Source organism: Pimephales promelas, chromosome 7 (genome assembly GCF_988280905.1).
Source record: "Pimephales promelas chromosome 7, fPimPro1.hap1.1, whole genome shotgun sequence".
Taxonomy (NCBI): domain Eukaryota; kingdom Metazoa; phylum Chordata; class Actinopteri; order Cypriniformes; family Leuciscidae; genus Pimephales; species Pimephales promelas.
Window position 1 is genome coordinate 24,822,204 of NC_142775.1, and position 21,345 is coordinate 24,843,548.

The following is a 21,345-nucleotide window of genomic DNA, read 5'->3' on the forward strand; positions in this document are numbered from 1 at the left end:
AACAAAACTTCAGAAAGATGTTCCTCTACTGCCAAAAGCTAAATCTTTTGCAACATCATTCCTGAGATTTTAATTTATAATAAACAATGCTTTCCGGAGTGTACAAGACTACATTTAATTATAAAACCTCAGTCACTCAAACCTCCAACATTAAAGAATTGCTTTTTAACTCGCCTTTTAATTGGAGAAGAATATTGCTGATAAAGATCTACTTTCCAGTAAATAATCTTGTCTGAAACTGAATGCAGCAGTGAGTTTCCAAACTCTATTCTTGATTGAAACTAAATTTGAAAACACATTGGTGATCAGTGCCACGTGTCAAAATGTCACAGGGAACTGGGAGGAGAAAACAAAAAAGCAAATGAGATGAGGCGGAATCTGATGCCATTCAACCAGTTCTCTTTGGCACAATTAGATAGGAAATAATGTCTAAGAAAAAGAAAAGGAGCAGTGCGTTTATGACCATCTGACAGAAACATTCCCATATCCCCCCAGTCCTGAGGTTTAAAGACAACCCATTAAGTCCTCATCAATAAAATCAGCTTCAATACTGATAAAAACTGGAGACACACAAGTCCCAAGTAACGTTACATAAATAGTGCAGATCTGTGTGCGAGTATTTCAAATAGGGCAGATGGAGTGCTCAGAAACAGTCCAGATGATTCATGCTGTTGGCTCTTAAGTGAATCTCCTCTAAGAAGTTCTCCAGCTGCTCAATCAAGACCCTCTTCTTAAACCTATGCACACAAACAAACATACTAAGTAATTAGATTAATTAATAGAATAGAAGCATCATTTTTATGGCTTAATGCATTGCAAGTGCATATGTGCAGCAAACATGTACTGAAAGTACACTACTTTTGATAGCACACAAACATGCACACCAGAAAGCTTCATCTCCACAAGTTGACCAATTAAAAAAAAAAAAAAAAAAAAAAAATCAACTTGTATGTATGCATGGATGCATGCATGCAAGTCCATTTCTCAGATTTAAGTCATTGCTTACACAGCACAAGTGCCCACTACTGGTGGAACCCTTGCAATATGATTAATTATAATGCCCTAAGCGATTGATCACTTCTGGGTAAAATAAGTACGATCAAAGAGAGTTGCTGTTGGAAAGGTCACAGTTGTGTTGTATTGTTATCTATAGATCTGCATGAAGTGCACACGAGTACAGTAGACTTGCTCCCCCAGTCAGAATCGAGGGTCTAAATAAACTTCCCTTGTCCACTAGAAGTTGAAAGCAAAATCAAAATGGTGGCTGGGATTCCACCAGGAAGTACTTGGAGAAGTTTGCAAATGTATGTCTAAATGTGGAGTAAAACGCAGGAAATGCATGCACCTATTGTTGCGTCTCTAGTAGTTTGTTGTTCTGTCTGTTTCTTTTTTGACTGTGAATCCAGTGCTGCCACCTTGTGGACCAAATGATTAGTGGCAAAAAAAAATTCAAGGTGCATTTGAACTGAGCGTACAGTGTAAAATCTGGCTCCATGCATTCTATGCATTCTTAAAAAATTTAATTATCCTACACTTCAAGTATATCATATTGTATGTGTATTTGGGCCTTACTCTTTATACAAATCCCAATATGTAGTCAATCTAGTTCAAAATGTTGAATCTGGAGAAAGGATTTTACCTGGCAGCCTCTTTGATTATGCTTTGCAGGAAGATCAGACGTGTTTCCAAACTGCCCTGGATTTGCTTGAGGAGGTAGAAGATTTTCTCATAACCTGCGTTAAGGACGGGGGGTTGGGGAGGTAAAAAGATTTGATGTATGGTGTCATGAGCAATGTCCAAAAATAATTGTAAAACCACTGGAACAAATGAAGACCGGTAATACTGTACAATCTACAAATAAAAAGAACAAAATGGAACCCAGCTGTAATATTACAGATTTTCACATTTAGCAAAAGCCAACATGTCCAGTGGATTTCACAAGACAAAGCATTGGTGGGAGACCACCCCTCCTTCGCTCACTGGACGCCATCCAGGAAAGAGCATTTAGAGAGGAAATGATGGAAACACTTTACTTGAGCAGTGTTTAGTTACATACATCTGCACGTGTTGTTACTTACGTCTTCCAGGTTTCCGGATCTCCTTGGTGATGAGCACTCGGAGTTCAGAGTTTAGCTCCTGGCTCTCTTCGTTTCTGAGTTTCTTCAGCTGGCAGGGGGAAGGGTAGCGGCACGGGACTTCCTCTTCACCCTCACTGCCCAGAGAGAGCTCGCTCTCGCTGGATTGACCGTTTTCCTGAACTCTGTCCTGCTGGATCTCAATCTCATCCAACTGAAGGTTGTTTCTTTGCTCGATTGGTTCAGACTCTGGCACAGGACTCAGCTCCTTGTCAGAGTTGTTGTTGTTTGACTCGAAATGGTTGGTGATGAGGTTTTCCAATTCTGTGCAATCGTTATCTGCTGCTGTGTTGGATCAGACATGAAACATGCACAAGTAAAATTGGAGCTTCCATGTTTTAGACACCAAGGAACCAGAATTAAGTTGGATGATTGTCACACCTGCTACTAAAGTTTTTTTTTCTGCATGAGTTTATTAATTACTTACTTCTGGGTGGTGTTTTGGGAGGTGTATATGCCCGTCCCGGCCGAAGCAGTGGAGACATACAGCGCCTGCGTTTGGGGGCCCCTACCCCAGCAGGACTACTGGACTCTCCAGGACGTTTGCCTTTGCCTTGAGTGCCAGTAACAAATTCATCTGCCTCATCCACCATCATCGCCTGACATGAAGAGAAGAGAAAAAGTGCTATTTGCCTGAAATTCAAATCTATGTAGGGCTTCTTTTTGAAAGCCTGAGATCTAAAATTACCTTCTTGTCCAATTTGAAGGGGTTACCAAAAGTGTGCAGACGTTTAGGCTGATCGGGGTCTGCCTCTCTCAGAGGGGCCGGGCAATGCTTCAAGAAGTCCTGATAGTTGCCCATCTGAGCTATAGGCACACTGTGAAGCTGATCTAGAAAAAAGTTACATAAATAATGTTTAAAAATGACCATATAAACGGCATCATGAAATTTAACTTATCATATCTCAGATTGAAGTTAAAGGCTTGCAGTACTTTCAGAAATCAAACTAAATGTAATTTAGAGAATCGTCCAGACATTGAAAAAAAAAACAAAAAAAACTGCTCAGTGGAAATCAATAAGCATTTATGGCTGTCTGAGCATTACCTTGATCTTGTCCTTTCAGAATGCAGATGCTAGAATGCAGGAGGTTCCGCCTCATGCGACTCAGCTGGTCCAGCAGATGAGCTCTTGGGATATCATAGGGGTTCCGCAATCCTTGTGGTTTTAATGCCTGTGTTGTCAAATAGAATAATGAAAAATATGAGGGATCCAAATTGGTGATGAGGGATCTGAACTAACCACTGAAAATTTGCTGAACAACACCCTGTTGAAAAGTTGGTTATGCACAAAAAAATGTGATTCTAAAAATCATGTTCCATATATACATTAAAAACACTCACAGTCAATTCCAGCCTTTTAAACATTAATCTCACACTGACTTGATTTAAATTCAGAGAGATCATATGTATTTGTGGATCTCCTGGTCTTAAGCACATGAAAACAGCACAAAACATCTACAAAGTGTGCAGTAGTGTACATGGACGCACTTTATTCAGAGCAGCTAATTGAAAGCCGGCAAACTCCTTGGTGTTTGCCTCCATTGGCAGAGCTGGCCCATCTCCTATGATACTTTGTAGCAGCTGTGTGAAATCCTTTCTGTGGGCCAGAGAGAGGGCGGAGCTTCTGCAGCGAAGTTTAATCCCACCTTCTGGCACCGCCTTTTTCCCAACTGATGCACAAACTCGGTCTGCCTCGACCTTCGTCTGTAATATACACAATTTAATAATTCATAACTTTATAAAGCACTTTTAAGAACAAAGCCTTTAAAAACAAGCTATATTAGTACACACCTGCTGACTGAGCTTTTTGAGATACGACACAACACTGTAGCTGAGGCCGTACTCCATGTTGTCAGCCAACAGGTTTGGAGCTCCCATCATTCTTAGTGCTTTCCGCAGGGCCTGAAAGAATCAAGATGAAGAAAAAATAATTTAAATTTACTTTTGTAACGTTAAAATGAGCATGAGTGATTCCATTACTTACAGTGATGTAGTAGGGTGGCATTGTTTTTAGATAGTTTTCAAAAGATTGTCGCCACTTCGCTGGAGGCTTGAACTTGTGTACAGTAATCAAGTCATCTATAAATGCATGATGAACAGTTATAAAACTTAAATCCATCAACAATCAAAGAAAATACAAAACCAAATATAGTGTCAAATTATGATAATTGAGATGTTAATAATGACGCTTACCAAGCAAAGGCAGCACCACAGGGTAGTTATAGGGCATGACAAATAGGTTGACACAGGTTAGAGCTGTGCTGGCCTTCAGATAGCCAAATGGCTGCCCGAGTTCCCCGTATTTAGCGCTATTACACACAAAAACCTGAGAGAGAATAAAGTTAGTTAGTAATTCTGAGGGTGCTTTCACACTAGCACTTTTGGAATTATTGAAACTACTATTAAGGATTTCACTGTTCTCATGTTTGAGTTTCTTGTTTTAACAGTTTTCTTAAAGCAGACACAGAGTGTTAATTGATATGATACATATCTGATGGTACAATGAATAAGTACACTAGATGAGGTAAAATAGTCTACAATGAACAAAAAGAGTTAACATTGCACTTGCACCATATGCACAAATCAAGAGAATAATTATGATGTAATGTAAAAATACATTCTTCAAATGACAACAATCTTTGCGATTATAATTATGCTTTCAGTTTAACCATTATACAGCATGGTGAAAAAAAAGTTACAAGACAAAAAAAAAGGACAAAAGTTGACTAAATATGATAAAAACTAAAAAGTACATTTAACAGGAAAAAGACTAAGATGAAATAAAAAAAGCTGACAAAATTAACTATTGCTCACTCATTTTCCTGACAAGTGTGACTAAGCAAAAGGGGTAAACAGCTGCTGCATTGATTATGAAAATGCACCACAGTTCAGACACAAATATTATAATGTGAACAATCCAGCGAGGGCAGAGGGAGCAAATAAACTCTAGCTCAGACCAGGCAAAGTGTGAAAGTACCCTGAGTGAACATACATGTTCCCCGATTAGCATGTATAGCACTAAAATATTGATTCTAGCAGTACCTGCCAGCAGGTGTGCGGTGATTTCCTCTCCAGTATATACTGAGTGAGCGGGGAGGGCTCTAGCTCATACTTGTCAAAGGGCACTTTATCAACCACCATGGGCTCTGAATCCACACATGAAAACTTTACTTGTGGGTGGGATGCACGTGGAGGCTGTAGAGGAACACAGGCAAATGAGCAGACAGCACACTTACAAGTTTACATTTCACTAGAAAATTTACAGTTTTTATCATTTAAAGCTGCCGTCGGCAAAATTTTATTGATCATATTCAGTAAAATCGACACTATAATCCGCTTCTAACAAACTCTTTGGGAGGGTATTCGTTGAGAGTGGGAAGTCCACTCAATCTCCCAGACTTGCCGACTGCAGCTTTAACAACATCAGTAAAGTTTATGTTCATGGCAACTCAAGAGTAATAAAATAAACAATAGTCATAATAAAAATTATATATATTTCAATTACTTGTATACAATCATTTGCATTACACTAGAAAAACCTAGAGCATATACACATTACATTAAATATAAAAAGGACTGAACAGATGGTCCAGGATACAAAAATTGAAACATTTTTCTCGCACCAAAGTAGGAGAGTTCTGGTCAGGCCAAAAGGACTCTGGGATAGGCCAATGGCCAACAGGAACACCAGTTTTAGGGTTGGGTCTGACATAGATCAACTTATGACAACTGTGCCATGATTGAGGTCCATATTTCATCTCTGCTGGACCATCTGGATAAAACAAACAGTTGTTTCATTAATAATGGCTTATTTTGAAATTTTTATTCAAATGTTTGGGGTATGATTTTTTTCTTTGCATTGAGAAAGAAATTAAAAAAAATGTCAGCAAGGAGCACTACATTTATCAAAAGTGACAGTTAATTTTGCATAGTTAAAAAACGTTTATATTTCACAATTACAGTTTGATTGTATTTATGATCAATTAATAATTAGATTTATTATTAATAGGTGCTTCACTGCAATACTTCTGAAAACTATACAAGCCTGGTCCTCCTTTACCTTCAGTTGGAGGAGGATCAGGTCCATTTTTCTCAAAATTGATGACGACACCACTCTGGATCTTCTGCACCAGAGACTCCAGGCACTGGTTTAGCATTCTCTGGGAAAACACGCTGTACGAGCGGCCTAAACAGAGCGGGAAAACAGTTCAATTGCATCTGACGTGAGATTTAACTTGAGTGCTTAAATGTAGGGGTGCATCGATATGAAAGTTTTGGCCGATACCGATAACCCATTTTCTTTACATTTGAAAGTTGATAACCAATATATTTGCACTCTAAATTGATAAAATAGTCTAAAATGGATATACTTTGATAACAAACAATAGGCTTACTATTAAAAGCAATGTCCCAAAGACTTCAACATAAATCAAGCATATCCAATACAGTAGCCTATTTTGAACCAGTGTAAGATTCCTTAACTTTTATCATTAATTTTACACTTGATTGGACAACTTCATTTAAACATGGTAATGCTTTATAATAAGGTCATTTTGTTAGCATTAGTTAACATGAACCAACAATTAAATGAACAAAACTTCTACAACATTTATCAATCTTAATTAATTAATGTTAATCTCAACATTTTATAAAGACATTAAGATCCAAAGTTGTTAAACTGTTAACATTAGTTAATGAACTGCAAACTAACATGACCACAAATATTTGAACTATAATTAAATAATGTAATGTTATGACGCAACCCCTGAAATAGTGCCCAGCTTCCAACGTGACCGGGACTAAGTTTGTGTAATCATTACGCCTGCTGCACTCATGGTACAGCAGTGAAGTTTCTTGATTATTATGCAGGAATGAGAATATAGTTCCTAGTCATATCAGCCTAGAAAATCACAACTTTACATTTTCCGTCTGTCTTAGTGCACGATGTAACTATAGACGAGTCAAGTTTTAAATAGGAAAAATATCGAAACACTTTGGTAATTTTTTTGGGAGAAATGCTAATGGTCTTGTGCACTTCAATGATGTATGCTAAGCTATGCTAAAAGTGGTACAGCCAGAACCGGAGATTGGTCGAATGGATTCAAAAAAGGTAAAGCTCAACAGTTTAATTTTGGGGGAGTTGTAAAATGAACGTATTTCCAAAAAAAAAAAAAAAAAAAAGACACTTGAATGACAAATTTACTTGTCCGAAGGACAAGCACATGAAAAGGCTTAATGGCAAGCCCTGATTATTGATTTTTATATATACTACAGGCATTGTAACAAAAAGCAGATGGAAAATCGACGATGTTGCGCTTTAATTTGAGTTCACTTTTAACATGCAGTCCATTACCTTTTCTATTCTACACCTTTGTCTTTCTGTGATAAAATTTTCACTAAAATAGGTAAAAACGCATACACACCCCCGGTGACCTCACACATGGGTGTAATAGGAGAAGAGTCAAGAGGAACTCCACCCAATGGTTCAGGGTCAGGAGAGGAGTGGCCTGGAATGCGGAGCACTAAAGAGAAGAGTCGCTGGTCCCATCTGAAGGGCTCTTTGGTCAGCTCACTGCCAGGCAATGGTGTTGTCAAAGGTAAATGCAACTGGCGCAGAGAAAAAGGATGAATTAATTCACATGTCAGCACATAAACGGAAAAATCCCTGGGGGAAGAAACTCCTGTAGGAGACACTGACTTAAGATATATTTCTCATTTTACAAGCTAGAGACTTTTTACTTTTACAGAGCTACAAGTCATACTGTTAAAAAGAACAATGAAAGATAGGTATGGAAAGGAAGGAACAAACTACACTCACCTAAAGGATTATTAGGAACACCATACTAATACTGTTTGACCCCCTTTCACATTCAGAACTGCCTTAATTCTATGTGGCATAGATTCAACAAGGTGCTGAAAGCATTCTTTAAAAATGTTGGCCCATATTGATAGGATAGCATCTTGCAGTTGATGGAGATTTGTGGGATGCACATCCAGGCACGATCTGAAGACTGTGGAGGCCATTTTGGTACAGTGAACTCATTGTCATGTTCAAGAAACCAATTTGAAATGATTCGAGCTTTGTGACATTGTTCATTATCCTGCTGGAAGCAGCCATCAGAGGATGGGTACATGGAGGCCATAAAGGGACAGACAGGACCAGAAACAATGTTCAGGTAGCCTGTGACATTTAAACGATGCCTAATTGGTGCTAAGGGGCCTAAAGTGTGCCAAGAAAACATCCCCCACACCATTACACCACCACACCACCACCACCAGCCTACACAGTGGTAACAAGGCATGATGGATCCATGTTTTCATTCTGTTTACACCAAATTATGACTCTACCATCTGAATGTCTCAACAGAAATTGAGATTCATCAGACCGGGCAACATTTTTCTTGTCTTCAGTTGTCCAATTTTGGTGAGCTCTTGCAAATTGTAGTGGAGATGAGTGGTACCCGTTGGGGTCTTCTGCTGTTGTAGCCCATCTGTATCAATGTGGTGTGTGTTGTGGCTTCACAAATGCTTTGCTGCATACCTCGGTTGTAACGAGTGATTATCTCAGTCAAAGTTGCTCGTCTAGCAGCTTGAATCAGTCGGCCCATTCTCCTCTGACCTCTAGCATTTTCCGCATACTGGACTGCCGCATACTTGAAGTTTTTCCCTTTTCACACCATTCTTTGTAAACCCTAGAAATGGTTGTGCGTGCAAATCCCAGTAACTGAACAGATTGTGAAATACTCAGACCGGCCCGCCTGGCACCAACAACCATGCCACACTCAAAATTGCTTAAAATCACCTTTCTTTCCCATTCTGACATTCAGTTTGGAGTTCGGGAGATTGCCTTGACCAGGACCACACCCCTAAATGCATTGAAGCAACTGGCATGTGATTGGCTGATTAGATATTGCATTAATGGGAAATTGAACAGCCATTCCTAATAATCCTTTAGGTGAGTGTTTATCAAGAGGAACACATTTAAGTGGGGGGAAAAACAAGAAGGGGATAGCAAGCACAAAATAAAAATAGGAAACCCACGACTAGACAGGGTGTTATCATGAGCCCTCAAGTCCAGCCCATACTGACATATGACCCACCTCATCTTGCACCCCAGAACTGCTGGTCAGCTTGGTCCCATCAGTTATGGCCAAAATGATAGCTGGCTCCAAGAAAAAAGGGTTTCTACCCTGCAAAACACAAGACAAAATAATAATAAAAAAAAAAAAACTAGCGAGCCAATTACACAAAGGCATTGCTTCATACAACCACTCTTTTTGATGTTAACACATTGACTTCATTATACAAATCTAAAATATGACCTCTATGCACTGATAAAATAATATATACTCAATCAGTTAAATGCTCTGCTCTTTCAATGTTTAGATTAAATTGTATCTTCAGCACAGAGCATATTTTATGGATGTCATTTCTTAAAGGGACAATCAACCCATTTGCATTAAGATTTCCATTGTTAGAAATCCAGTCATACTATTGAATGGTCGTGTAACACTCATTTTTCCCAGAGATGAGAGAAATCCACTATTTACTTTTTTCCCTTCATCCTACAATGTCGCAAAAATTGTCATTTTATGTCATTGTAGGAGGAAGTGTAAGAGGGGGGATTTCTGTAAAGACTACAAGCACTAGTTCCCACCCTTTCAAACCCGCCCATAGGGGGTTGGACCTAATGCGCTAACAGACCCATCACAGATCAGTGCCATTTTCAATATGCGGGAGACTCCCGGAACGTCTGATAGCGAGGGGATTAATGGGCTATATGCACAGCTTCACTACATCCTGAACTTCAGCCAGCTCCTTGTTTCCTGTCTGCTATTATTGGCCAAATTGATTAATTCAGGTGAGCTTGTCCTCAGTAGTCAAGGCAACAATAATCAGACACACCTGAATTAATCAAGTTTGGCCAATAATAGCAGACAGGAAACAAGGAGCTGGCTGAAGTTCAGGAAGTAGTGCAGCTGGGCATATAGCCTATTAAGATGCCGAAGACAAAACGCTCCAAGGTTTGGCTGCATTTCACACGTAAAATAACGCGTCAGTAAGTGTGCCGTTTGTCTGAAGCCCATATAGAATCACGCCAATCCATTGGCTGATAGCGCGGGTGCCGCCTTGACGCTCTTACGTCGTAGTAGTATTATATTAGCACACATGACATAACCGAAGAATGATATGTTCTTCTGGCTAAGACATCGCAAACCCAAAGGTTTGCCGACCAATCAGCTGTGAGCAAAGTGACAGCTCTGATGCAATAAAGTCACTCTCCCAGTTTCTCTTGCTCCAAATAAAAAGGTAATTACACAGAAAAAATTTAAGACAAAATCATCTGGCTTTTAGTGATGATCATAATTATTTTTTTATGATTTATATAATTATTATACCCTTAAACACATGGTTCCAAATTGTGGACATCGGGCATCATTTCCAAGTTAGCCTTAGTATTATTTATCAGTGGAGACAGTTTTTAAAAATTCTCATCCAATCGTTCCAGTTGCATAGTTCGCAGGTGTTAGGCTAGGGTGAGTCAACGGTAACTGCTAGCCTGCCAGTAAAAACAGTTTTACCCACTCCACAGTACACCAAAAGCAAAAAATTATAACGCCTGTAAACAGAATAATGTTAGAAATCAAACTACCCTTTTTTAACAGCAGCAGCGGCAGCATGATATGTACCTAGGCAACCGAAAGAGGTAGTGAGAGAGGTAGTAAAGGTAGTTCCGACTGTAGCACGCTTCAGTTCGGTGTTTACTTTTTACTAACCGGAGAAAAGTAAAATTGCGCTGCTGCAGAGAAACTAGTTCCTGTAAATGTATAGCGATAATTCTCTCACTACCTCTTTCAGTTGCCTAGGTAACTACATATCACGCCGCTGCTGCTGTAGACTGCTAAAAAAAGGGTAGTTTGTTTTAACATTATTCTCTGAACAGATATTTATATCAATAGTCTGTCAAGCATTATAATTTATTTGCTTTTGGTGTACTGTGGAGTGGATAAAACTTTTTAATAGCAGGCTAGGAGTTACCACTGACGCGCTATCCAAGTACCGGCAAACTATACAACTGGAACGACTAGATGGAATTTTTTTTTTAAACTGTCTCCACTTGTTACATGTGCATGTATTGGTGATTTTCATTTGTTCTGTTATGCGTTTGTCCTCTAGGAACACTAAGTAAATAACACTAAGGCAAACTTAGAAATGAGGCCCGATGTCCAAAATCCTGAACCACCCCTTTAATCCATTAGACACAATAATTTTTAGTTTAACGATTATGCATTTAGTTTAAATGCACTACTAATATCACTTTAATGTGAACAAATTCCATGAACTCAGGATCAAATTCAGTGGAGAGGAAGTAGATGATCAGTGTAATGGTACAAACAAAGAATAACCAGATAGTTTTGGTTGTCAACTCAAAACCCTGAGTTTAACCAACTACTACTACAAAGAAAAAAAAAAACAAAAACAAAAAAAACACTAAATCTGTGTGGGAAAATGTTGCATACGTTGCATTTTCCCAGCTCAACATGCAGAAATACAAGAACTGTCCTCTAGAAAATTTCTGTGAACTTTGTGTTTACAACCAATAAACTAAAACAACACAACCTGGAACAATTTTAACTAGAGTACACTTTCACAGCATAATCAAGGTTGCACTTCAGCTAGTCACCACCCTTATTTGCATCCACAATGCAGTTTACATATTTCTACAGTGTCAAGAGGGGCCCTTGGGATTGTGTTGGCACAGTGTGAGCCTATTGGGTGCTTGTATAACTGTGAGATGTTGGGGATGGGCTCATGGGGTTAGGCCACAGACTTTATACCAGTCCCTGGTTTATAACATACCTGTCCATAGTTGTCTATCCCCGAAACTAATCTATTGAGATTGAGCAAATCAAAAGAGGTCCTTAAAGACTGGCCAAACGATGTCAATCCAACTGCTTGCAGGTTCCTCAGCTCGGTCATGAAAGTGGCATGACTGTCCTTCCATCCTGCCTGAAATATCAAGTCAAAGTGAAATGATTAGTTAAGTTTTAAAGAGATCCTCACATCACATCCCTTCAGGCAAACACGTTTATCTGAAAATGGCTGAGGCAATAATGTAGAGTAGAGAGTCCTCTCTCTGGGTGATAAAACTAAGTTAGTCCCCCATCTCTCTTTCCTCAAACACAAACACACACACACACAAAACTCTCTGCTGCCACACTGAACAAAATGTCGGCCATGTTTAAACACACAAATTCATGCTGGGCAGAATGTTTTCACACCACAAATTTAGACGTGGTGTTTTGACAAGCAAATAGACGAAGTGAATGATTAAAGTGTCTGGAGTGAAACAAAATAGGTTTGGAAATAAATAAAGGAGTTTGTACCTTTATTCCTGCCGGCGCTTCCTCGAAACTCACTAACATGTATCTGTCTCCCCTGCTGGCCGGATCTCTGCTCCTCAGCTGTGAAAAGTGGATGGAAACGTAGATTTTTAAATAATTTTTCAGTAAAGTACGAATGTGGAGCATAGACGTGTATAAATTTACCTTCAGGAAAGTCTCAACTGCGCCCTTCGCTATGTCCAGATAGCTAGTGCCCAAGTGGGAGCGCTGGTTCATGGAGGCGGACGTGTCTATCAAAAAAAGTAACACTGGCATTGTGTTGATAATCGTCCCTTCTACATGGACCGAGTGTCAATGCAAGCGGACAAATGCCGAGAAATCTTTTGTTCGCCGCTTGTCGCTGCTGTCAGCACGCTGCTAGCCGGCTAATGCTAACTGTCTCGCGCATTCTTTCTGTCAGAGTGTAACGTTAACTGTAGTTAATGTTGAAAGATCGATGCCTTGTAAACTTGAGCAAACCTCAGACCCTGGGGGGGAAAGGTTGTTGATTTACAAGTGAAACGGGTGTTGTTGTTGTAATTTGAAAGAGATGCCTAACTTTTATCATGGTAACTTTCTGTTTAGTTTACGTCCATGACTCTCCTCACTCTGAGATCTGCTCGCGGGCTCCAGTGGTTTTATTCTGCGTTCAGCACTTGACTCCGCCTCCAAAGCCCTGCCCGAGTAGCGTGCGTCCAAACGCCTCAGCTGATTGGCACCTGAAAATCAAACATTAGCATATTCTCAAAAAACGAAGCTCAACGGGAGCATGCGCATTTGTAAACATTCGATTTTTTTATTGTTATTATATGTAATTTCAAATGCATGCATCAAAAAAAAAAAAAAAAAAAAAAACCTAATACAAAAGTAAATACAAAGTATTTATCAAATTCTCTCAATTTTTTTAAGTCTTTATAGCTTTTTTATTCAAATAACCTCTAAGTCTCTACTAAAGGTACAGTTTATATATTTTTTTTTACTTATTTTTACATTTCTGTAAATAATGATTTGCTGGATAAAATCAGTTTATACTCATTTATATATTACATTTAGCCTACCCACCTTTCCAGTATGCATAGAAGTACATTAGATGTGACATGCTATTGTTGCATGATATACATTTATTCATGTTCTATGTTAGTTTTTTGCTGGTAGTTGGTCTTTGGAAGCTTGTGCTAAATTGTGACTTCAGAAACAAACATTTGAATAAATGAAATCTAACTGATTTTTTTTTTTTTTTTTTTAATTTCGTCTTGTAATTTGCACACTGGGCAGTACCATTAGCATGGGGGTGTGGCCGTGGACTACCATTATACCCAGATAGCATAAGTCTATTTGATGTGATTTTTAACTGGAAGGCCTATTTTTAAGAGTGTTTGCTCATCTGCAATACGTCAATGCCAAATAGACTTTTAGAAGATGTCGTGTTCATATATGAAAGAAAAAACAAACGAGCGAGACCCTGCAAATGATTTGGGATATAAAAAACCTGGGAGAATCCTTATTAGTTCAGGCTTTCATGTAGAGATAAGAGAATGAACAATTCTATGTCTGTCCGCACATGATAAAGCCGAACTATAAATAGAACAGTTTTCACTGTTTATTGTTAAAACCAAAGTATATTTACAAATGTTGAGGAAAAAAAGAAAACAGACTAAACTACCATGAAGAATTAAATTAATTATACTTGTGTATTGAACAAATGTACAAGTTGCATCGTTGTACAAGATGCTCATCATGTCCTACAAATGTCGATGTTTTTTTTTTTTTTTTTTTTCAGTTTTTTATTTTATTTTTTATTTCCAGTGCCTGTTCGTTTTGCGGTGACGAAGATGCAACTTTAATACACTTATTTTTTTCTTGCAAATTGGTTCAGAAATTTTGGTCTAGTATGTTTTCTCATTTAAATAAAACCCCCATCCATGCACACTCCTTTAATTTGAAATATATTTGTTATTATACTGATGCCCACACATCCAAAGAATACATTTTTAATTTGTTTATTTTATTTGGTAAATTTTTCATCCATAAACAGAAATTTATGGGATCACTCCCTATTTTCTCACAAATGTCGATGTCAATGAAGTGGGGAAAAAAAGAATGACGTTCAACTTCCTGTTCTACACATTTGGTATTCGTCAGAGTCAACCCTGCACATCGCAAACGCATCTGCGATTCATTCAAAAGTCGGATCGTCTTACACGGTCAGAGAGAGAGAAGAACACGCTTATTCAGATGACATGGCGATCGTGTTTCACTAAACAAAAAATTGTGTGAGAGGTAATCAGCTGACCTGCAGCATCCCTGCTCGTCACGCTTTACCGTGCTGCAGGTCTAATCGACCTGCGCTCGCTCAGCGCTAAGGCTAAGCGAGCGTGTTATGCAGCCGAGAGAGGTGGATTCAGGTGACGGAGAAACTACAGCGCCATGGCGGCAGAGATTCCCCGTCCGCAGACACGAAAGCCCGTCCTGTTGAGTAAGATCGAGGGTTTCCAAGATGTAGTGAATACGGCTGTGATCATCCCCAAAGAGGACGGGGTTATCAGCGTATCTCAAGACAGGTCAGCAGCACGCGTATGATTAGAAACCCAAAGCAATTACTAGAATTACAATGCAGAATACGCAAAACACGTCATACAACAATCTGTACACTGGCACGCACAATAATACATTGAAACATAAATTATGTGTCCTGTATGATGGATTTATTCTGTTTTTTGTTTTGGTTGAATAATTCGGAGGACTAAAGAATAGCCTATTATCATAGCAAATGGATGATAATAATGAGGCTGTAATATGCAAACACATAACGTTAACTAAAGCTCATTTAAGCTGCTGCTATCGATGATCTCCGTTTGTATGCTGTCGGCTATTGCCGGATCTTTTCTGTGTAACTTAGCTGCTATATCGTTCGCGGGCGAATAACGTTATTTAAGAGAATCTTTTAAGTGAACGATTTTGTGAACCATGAAGCGCGTGACTACCTTTTCCTGCCAGTTTAAAGACTGTCAGAAATGATCAGAGAGCACTGAAAAAAATAAATAATTAAAAAATGGCTGATTTGAATTACAAAAAGACGAAATTTTGTTTGTACGATTGCTGTCAGTCTCGTTTCACGGCTATTAATAAAGTGTAAAAATTATAAATGACCATATCAAATATGTATGATTTTTTGTTTGATTAATGGATTAAAGAGCTGTGTGTGTGTTTCATATTTTATTGTATCCCTTTTTCTTTAAAAAGTAACTAAACTCAAGAAACACCAATGATTTTGGCAACCCTTATCCTGGTTATATTTTTTTTTTGTTTGTTTTTTACTTGGCAACCAAATTTAGTTAGAAGTCTTATTGTGTCTGGTGATTAAGGTGCCAGGGTTTATCTTAGCCACCGACGTGTTCTGAGCTGTCCGTCCGGGTAATTTGTGTGCAGTGTATTGCATGTCATGTTGTTAAGTAAGGTTCTGCTATATACATGAAATGTTATAATCAAGATTATTCATTTATTTGCTTGCTTGTTATAATTTTTAGGACAATCCGTGTGTGGCTGAAGAGGGACAGTGGTCAGTACTGGCCCAGTGTCTATCACACAATGCCTGGTGAGTCCAATGCAGTTCCTGGGCAGCTTTCTGAGAGCCAAAACAGCTACATAGATCTCAACATTATGAGACATGCAACCACATAACTTCAGGAATTTTACTATCAAAGTAAAAAGGTGAAGTGAAACCAGTATGGGCATGAACTTCTGCTTGTGTTCGTGTTCAGACAGCAGTTTTATATTTCTCAACAATGATGTCACGGTTTTGCTTGCTTTTTACTTAACTATGGCAGACTATGGCTAAGAGGTCATTGACTGTCAGTAGAGGGTTTATGTTTACAGTTGAATAGCGATCGATGGATTTTGTAAGATAGAAGAATCTCATATTCAATGTCTTTCTTATGTTGCAGTGGCTTGTTCATGTATGTCATTTAACCCAGAGACAAGGAGGATCTCTGCAGGGTTGGAAAATGGCACAGTATCGGTATGTTCATTAAATATTTATTATCGTCAACTACATTATAAGTGGCACTGCTGCAGTATTCTTACACACACCTGTTTTCTATGTAGCAAAATGTCTCTAGCAGGTTGTAAGATACATTGCTAAGCTTCATTAAGCCAGGAGTTTCTCTTTCCAGGAGTTTATCCTATCGGAGGACTACAACCAGATGACTCCTGCGCGAACATATCTGGGTGAGTCACATCTCTTTTTTTTATTTTTAATTTTTTTAACTTAACTTAATATAAATCATATGACCATGCAAAAAGGCCTATTTACTAAATTGTCTGGTCTTTTGGGGGATTTTTTTTTTTTAAACAATTTTAATCCTTAAATGGATAGTTCACCCAAGAATATAAAGTCTGTCATTACTCACCCTCATGTTGTTCCAATCCTGTATGACTTACTTGCTTTTGTGGACCCCACTGAATTTCGTTGTATGACTAACAAAACACTATATAATATATATTTAGTTGGTGAACTATCCTTTAAGTAAATATAACTAGCTTATTACTTGGGGTCTTTTTGGGTGTTATTCTAAAAGATACAGGTGATTTATATTTTGGTTCCATTCTTATAACAGCAACCAAAGAACAATAGATGACTAATCCTTTAATACCCTTGTACATAATTGTAGTCAGTTCTGTATAAACCAATATATATGCAGGCAGGGCAACTTTATTTTTCAATATGTACTCTGAACATTCAGCTCTCAATCACAGTGTATCATTATGGCTTAGAATGACATTAGTGTGAAACAGCTAGCTAACCTTCTTTAAAACGCAATAGTTCACTTTGAAATTAATTTTGATTTGTTTTAGCTTACCTCAAGGGCATCCAAGATGGTTTTGTCTCTTTTTTTCATCTAAATTATCCATAACAATGTCTGGGCACAAATCTAGCACATGCTATTTCAATTTTTTTTTTTTTTTTTAATAAATGTGTTTTTTATTGATCACTGCAATAGTGTCTGATCATTGAGGATTGTGTTGGTTAAATGAAAACTAATAGCATTTTCACAAATATGTGTATACGTTTTGACTGAAGTATCTAATTTTGCAAACAATCTAGGAATTATCTAGGAGTGTGGTGTTTGGATAATTGTGATTTATATTTTGAAAAAAAAAATGTGTGTAAACAATTGAAAAGAACTGTATTAATATTATATGTGAAAGCATAATTCCATCTATTTTTTATATTATTTTTTTTTGAATGTGGTAAAGTGCTCCCTCCCTATTTTTATTGTGTTTTGTCTTTTGTTTGCGTTAGCTCATCAGGGTGTCGTGACTGTGGTGCTGTTCGTCTTAGAGATGGAGTGGGTTCTAAGCACAGGTCAGGACAAGAGCTTTACATGGCACTGCTCAGAGAGCGGACAGCAGCTGGGTACATACAGGACCACAGCATGGGTGTCTGGACTACAGTATCCATTCATACGCCACTTCAGATATGAAATATCCCACATGTTTTTATTCAGTCTTTATAAAATGTGGAATGTTACTTTCTATTTGCAGTTTGTGTTGTCTTCTGATGAAAACCCGTTGTATGAATTTACTTTTGCTTTATTATAGGAAATAAGCTTCCTTAAAATAATGCTTGTTTTTTTCTGTTCAACAACAAAAACACCAATTATGTGTAATTTATTTTACAAATATAACTAGATAAAAGGATTGTTCACCCAAAAATGAAAATAATGTCATCATGTACTCAGCTTCATGGTGTTCCAAAACGGGCTGGAATATGAGAAATGTTCACAATGTTTTTGACCATCCGAATGAAATTAATGATAGAAGATTATTAATAGATAAGAAGAGATTCAGGAGCGGTTCTGAAATTTTATAGCATGGGCTTCTTGACGATCTGTGTAAGATTTGATGTGGAGACCAGACATGCCTTCGTTGGAGATCTTTCCGGACAAGTGACAATCCTGAAGCTGGAGCAGGACAACTGCAGCCTTGTTACCACATTTAAAGGCCACACAGGTGCTTCCGCAAACAGCACTTTACAAATAGACACACTTTTCACATATCAAGGACTTCAAGTGAATAAATTAAATACTTAATTGGGCTTCAAGTACAAACATGAACTAAATTATAATTATTTCCCCATTTAAGAGGAATATTATGTGGATGTATGCATGAAGATTAGTTTATTTTGTTTATCACGTGGCTTTAAGTCCTCATAACCACATGATACACAAAATACTGATCTTCATGCATGCATCCACGTAATTTTGTATAATGGAAAGAAGTATCCCTGCACTTCCACTGTAACTAACCCTGCACACTGCAAATGTACATCTTATTGAATCTTTTAACATAGACCCTGTATGTGTGCAGGCAATGTTACGTCACTGTCTTGGGATCCTGTGCAAAGGGTTTTATTCTCTGGAAGTTCTGATCATTCAATCATCATGTGGGACATTGGAGGCCGTAAAGGCACAGCTATTGAACTGCAGGGACACAAGTAGGACATGGATAAATTGTTGTCATGTATTTAAGATTTGAGACTCTAGAAAGCATGGGTGTCATATCCTAATATTTGTGTCTGTGTGTGTGTGACAGTGATAAAGTGCAGGGCTTGTGTTACGCTCCTCACACTCGTCAGCTCATTTCCTGTGGCTCAGATGGAGGAATAGTTATCTGGAACATGGACGTCACACGACAAGAGGTGAGAGAGATGTAGAGCTAGAAAGTATCATCTAGGACAAAAGTGATTGTCTCTGTCAACAGGATGTGTGATATTTATGTTAGTTTCAGCATGTCTTCATCTGTTCTTTATCTCAGACCCCGGAGTGGCTTGACAGTGACTCGTGCCAGAAGTGTGAACAGCCGTTCTTCTGGAATTTCAAACAGATGTGGGATAGTAAGAAAATTGGTCTCCGCCAGGTACTGCACACAAAAACATAGATTGTACATAGATTGATAGAAAAAATAAATAAAAGAAAAATAAGTTAATAATAATGAAAATATATATTTTGTCTTATTTTGCTGCAAAATCAAGAAAAAAACAAGATTAATCTATTTGAAAAAAAAAAAATATATATATATATATACATATATACACACATACACTTACTTTAAGGATTATTAGGAACACCTGTGGTTCTCGCGCATGGGTCGAGGCGCACTCGTGAACTCATAGACCTTATTCAGAGCAGCGCCATGACAGGTATGAAAGTTAGGCTGTGAGGGATAGACTTACCGTGTTTTCAATGGCATACGCTGTAAAAAGCGGAATAAAGCTCCTAGATTACTTACAAATTTCCACAGCTTACATTGTCGGGAGTTTTTTGTCAACTGACATTTCTTGAAAAGATATTTTTCCAGTGTTTCAACAATCCGAAAACACATTAAATAACAGTACAGCCCATTGAATAGATGCATGCCTATCCCTCACAGCCTCGCTTTCATTCTCATTAAAAATCAAAGATGGCGCTGCCGTGAATAAGGCGTATAGGCCCACACAGAAGAAAATGATTAGTTGAACAAAGTCGTTATTTGTTATTTTAGGGGATTTTTTTGCACATAAAAAGTATCCTCGTCACGTTAAGGTTGAGCCACTGTCGTCACTTAGACTACTTTAACGATGTTTTTACTATGGAGGAGTGATCCAGCTCTCAGATTTCAGCAAAAATATGTTCATTTGTTTTCCGAAGATGAACGAAAATCTTAAATAGGACTGTAAATACATGAAGAATAGTTTTCCGAAAATATATCTCAAATTAAGTTTTTCTGGTTTAGTTAAATGATTGTTTGCAGTACTTTATTCAGCCAAATCTTGAGTATAATTTGAAGCAGCTTCATTTTTCTCCCTTGCCAGCATCACTGTAGGAAGTGTGGCCAAGCCGTTTGTGGAAAGTGCTCCTCTAAACGTTCCACGATTCCTCTCATGGGATTTGAGTTTGAAGTGCGGGTTTGTGACAGTTGTCACGACTCCATTACAGATGAGGAGTAAGTAAAATTTTTACTGTCTTCAATGTTTTGACTATCTCAAATGATGGGATCACCCAAAGCTTTCTTCTTGTCCAGACGGGCACCCACTGCAACGTTCCATGACAGTAAGCACAGCATCATACATATGCAGTATGAACCAACCAGAGGCTGGCTGCTCACCTCCGGGACAGACAAAGTGATCAAGGTCGGTCACTGTTCTCACACAAGAGTGTTGAGTGTACTGTTTGATAAATTGTGGCTGGAGATTGAAATCATTTGAAAATCTGTGGTGTTTACATGCAGCTATGGGACATGACTCCAGTGGTATCATGAGAATCATCTCCATCATCTGCAAGCAGCAAGAACTAAGAATCCGTTCTGAACCTGAACCACGGAGAACGTTCAGAGTTCTGGCCCCTTTCCATGGGCAGCTTCATCTCATGGTGGAAAAACTCAAGGATTTCATGAGATTTAACTGATGGTTTAAACTGAGCATGTGCATTTGTATGTATTTGTGCATGTGGGTTATGGAAACAAACATGTAAATACTTTCCAGTCTAAATCTGTTTAGTTCCAATTGTTTATATTGACATGACCTAATGTTATGTTGTCTGTAAAATATTCTTTCATCATCTTGTTATGTCTTATCCTAAACACAAATGAATCCTCCTGATAATGCATTAAAGCATGCTGGAACAGTTTCTATATTCAAGTGCCTTCACTGCACATCAATCAGTGGTTTTGGCATGGGAAAATACTGCCTGCTTTTGACTCTTGGTCATGATCTGGCAATCTTGACTCTTTAAATGTAAGCACTTAATTTTACTGGTATTTTTACACTGGTAAATTTAATAGAAGAA

The 21,345-nt window shown here is 38.2% G+C and overlaps 2 protein-coding genes across 3 annotated transcripts; one reads left to right on the forward strand and one right to left on the reverse strand.

The window, feature by feature from the left end:
• Nucleotides 1–13,120, reverse strand: ints6 (integrator complex subunit 6). 2 transcript variants are annotated; one of them, XM_039655780.2, is made up of 18 exons: nt 12,686–13,120; nt 12,524–12,601; nt 11,997–12,146; nt 9,236–9,325; nt 7,559–7,742; nt 6,196–6,321; nt 5,759–5,907; nt 5,178–5,330; nt 4,329–4,461; nt 4,120–4,214; nt 3,927–4,037; nt 3,624–3,839; nt 3,181–3,307; nt 2,824–2,966; nt 2,563–2,734; nt 2,079–2,417; nt 1,640–1,733; nt 1–737 (listed from the first exon to the last, which is right to left on the reverse strand). In XM_039655780.2, the coding sequence occupies exons 1-18, from the start codon at nt 12,794–12,796 to the stop codon at nt 644–646; spliced, it is 2,565 nt and encodes an 854-aa protein (XP_039511714.2). In that variant the 5' UTR covers nt 12,797–13,120; the 3' UTR covers nt 1–643. The 2 variants fall into 2 exon arrangements, with proteins under 2 accessions (XP_039511714.2, XP_039511713.2); XM_039655779.2 differs by having other exon boundaries at nt 2,079–2,420.
• Nucleotides 13,121–14,808: 1,688 nt separating this feature from the next.
• wdfy2 (WD repeat and FYVE domain containing 2) lies at nt 14,809–21,058 on the forward strand. Its single transcript, XM_039655540.2, has 12 exons — nt 14,809–15,081; nt 16,048–16,115; nt 16,465–16,538; nt 16,693–16,747; nt 17,823–17,973; nt 18,420–18,532; nt 18,890–19,016; nt 19,115–19,220; nt 19,337–19,438; nt 20,373–20,503; nt 20,582–20,690; nt 20,789–21,058. The coding sequence occupies exons 1-12, from the start codon at nt 14,948–14,950 to the stop codon at nt 20,816–20,818; spliced, it is 1,200 nt and encodes a 399-aa protein (XP_039511474.1). The 5' UTR covers nt 14,809–14,947; the 3' UTR covers nt 20,819–21,058.
• The last annotated feature ends 287 nt before the right edge of the window (nt 21,059–21,345 follow it).

What these genes read in the sequence shown, in the direction of transcription:
- ints6 (XM_039655779.2), bottom strand. Translation starts at nt 12,796, where the DNA reads ATGCCAGTGTTACTTTTTTTGATAGACACGTCCGCCTCCATGAACCAG. An exon ending in GGATAGACAACTATGGACAG is followed by an intron (nt 9,326 to 11,996) that starts GTATGTTATAAA and finishes TGTGTTTTGCAG; the next exon opens with GGTAGAAACCCTTTTTTCTT. An exon ending in TGCCACCCTACTACATCACT is followed by an intron (nt 4,038 to 4,119) that starts GTAAGTAATGGA and finishes TGATTCTTTCAG; the next exon opens with GCCCTGCGGAAAGCACTAAG.
- wdfy2 (XM_039655540.2), top strand. Translation starts at nt 14,948, where the DNA reads ATGGCGGCAGAGATTCCCCGTCCGCAGACACGAAAGCCCGTCCTGTTG. An exon ending in AGAAAATTGGTCTCCGCCAG is followed by an intron (nt 19,439 to 20,372) that starts GTACTGCACACA and finishes CTCCCTTGCCAG; the next exon opens with CATCACTGTAGGAAGTGTGG. An exon ending in GACTCCATTACAGATGAGGA is followed by an intron (nt 20,504 to 20,581) that starts GTAAGTAAAATT and finishes CTTCTTGTCCAG; the next exon opens with ACGGGCACCCACTGCAACGT.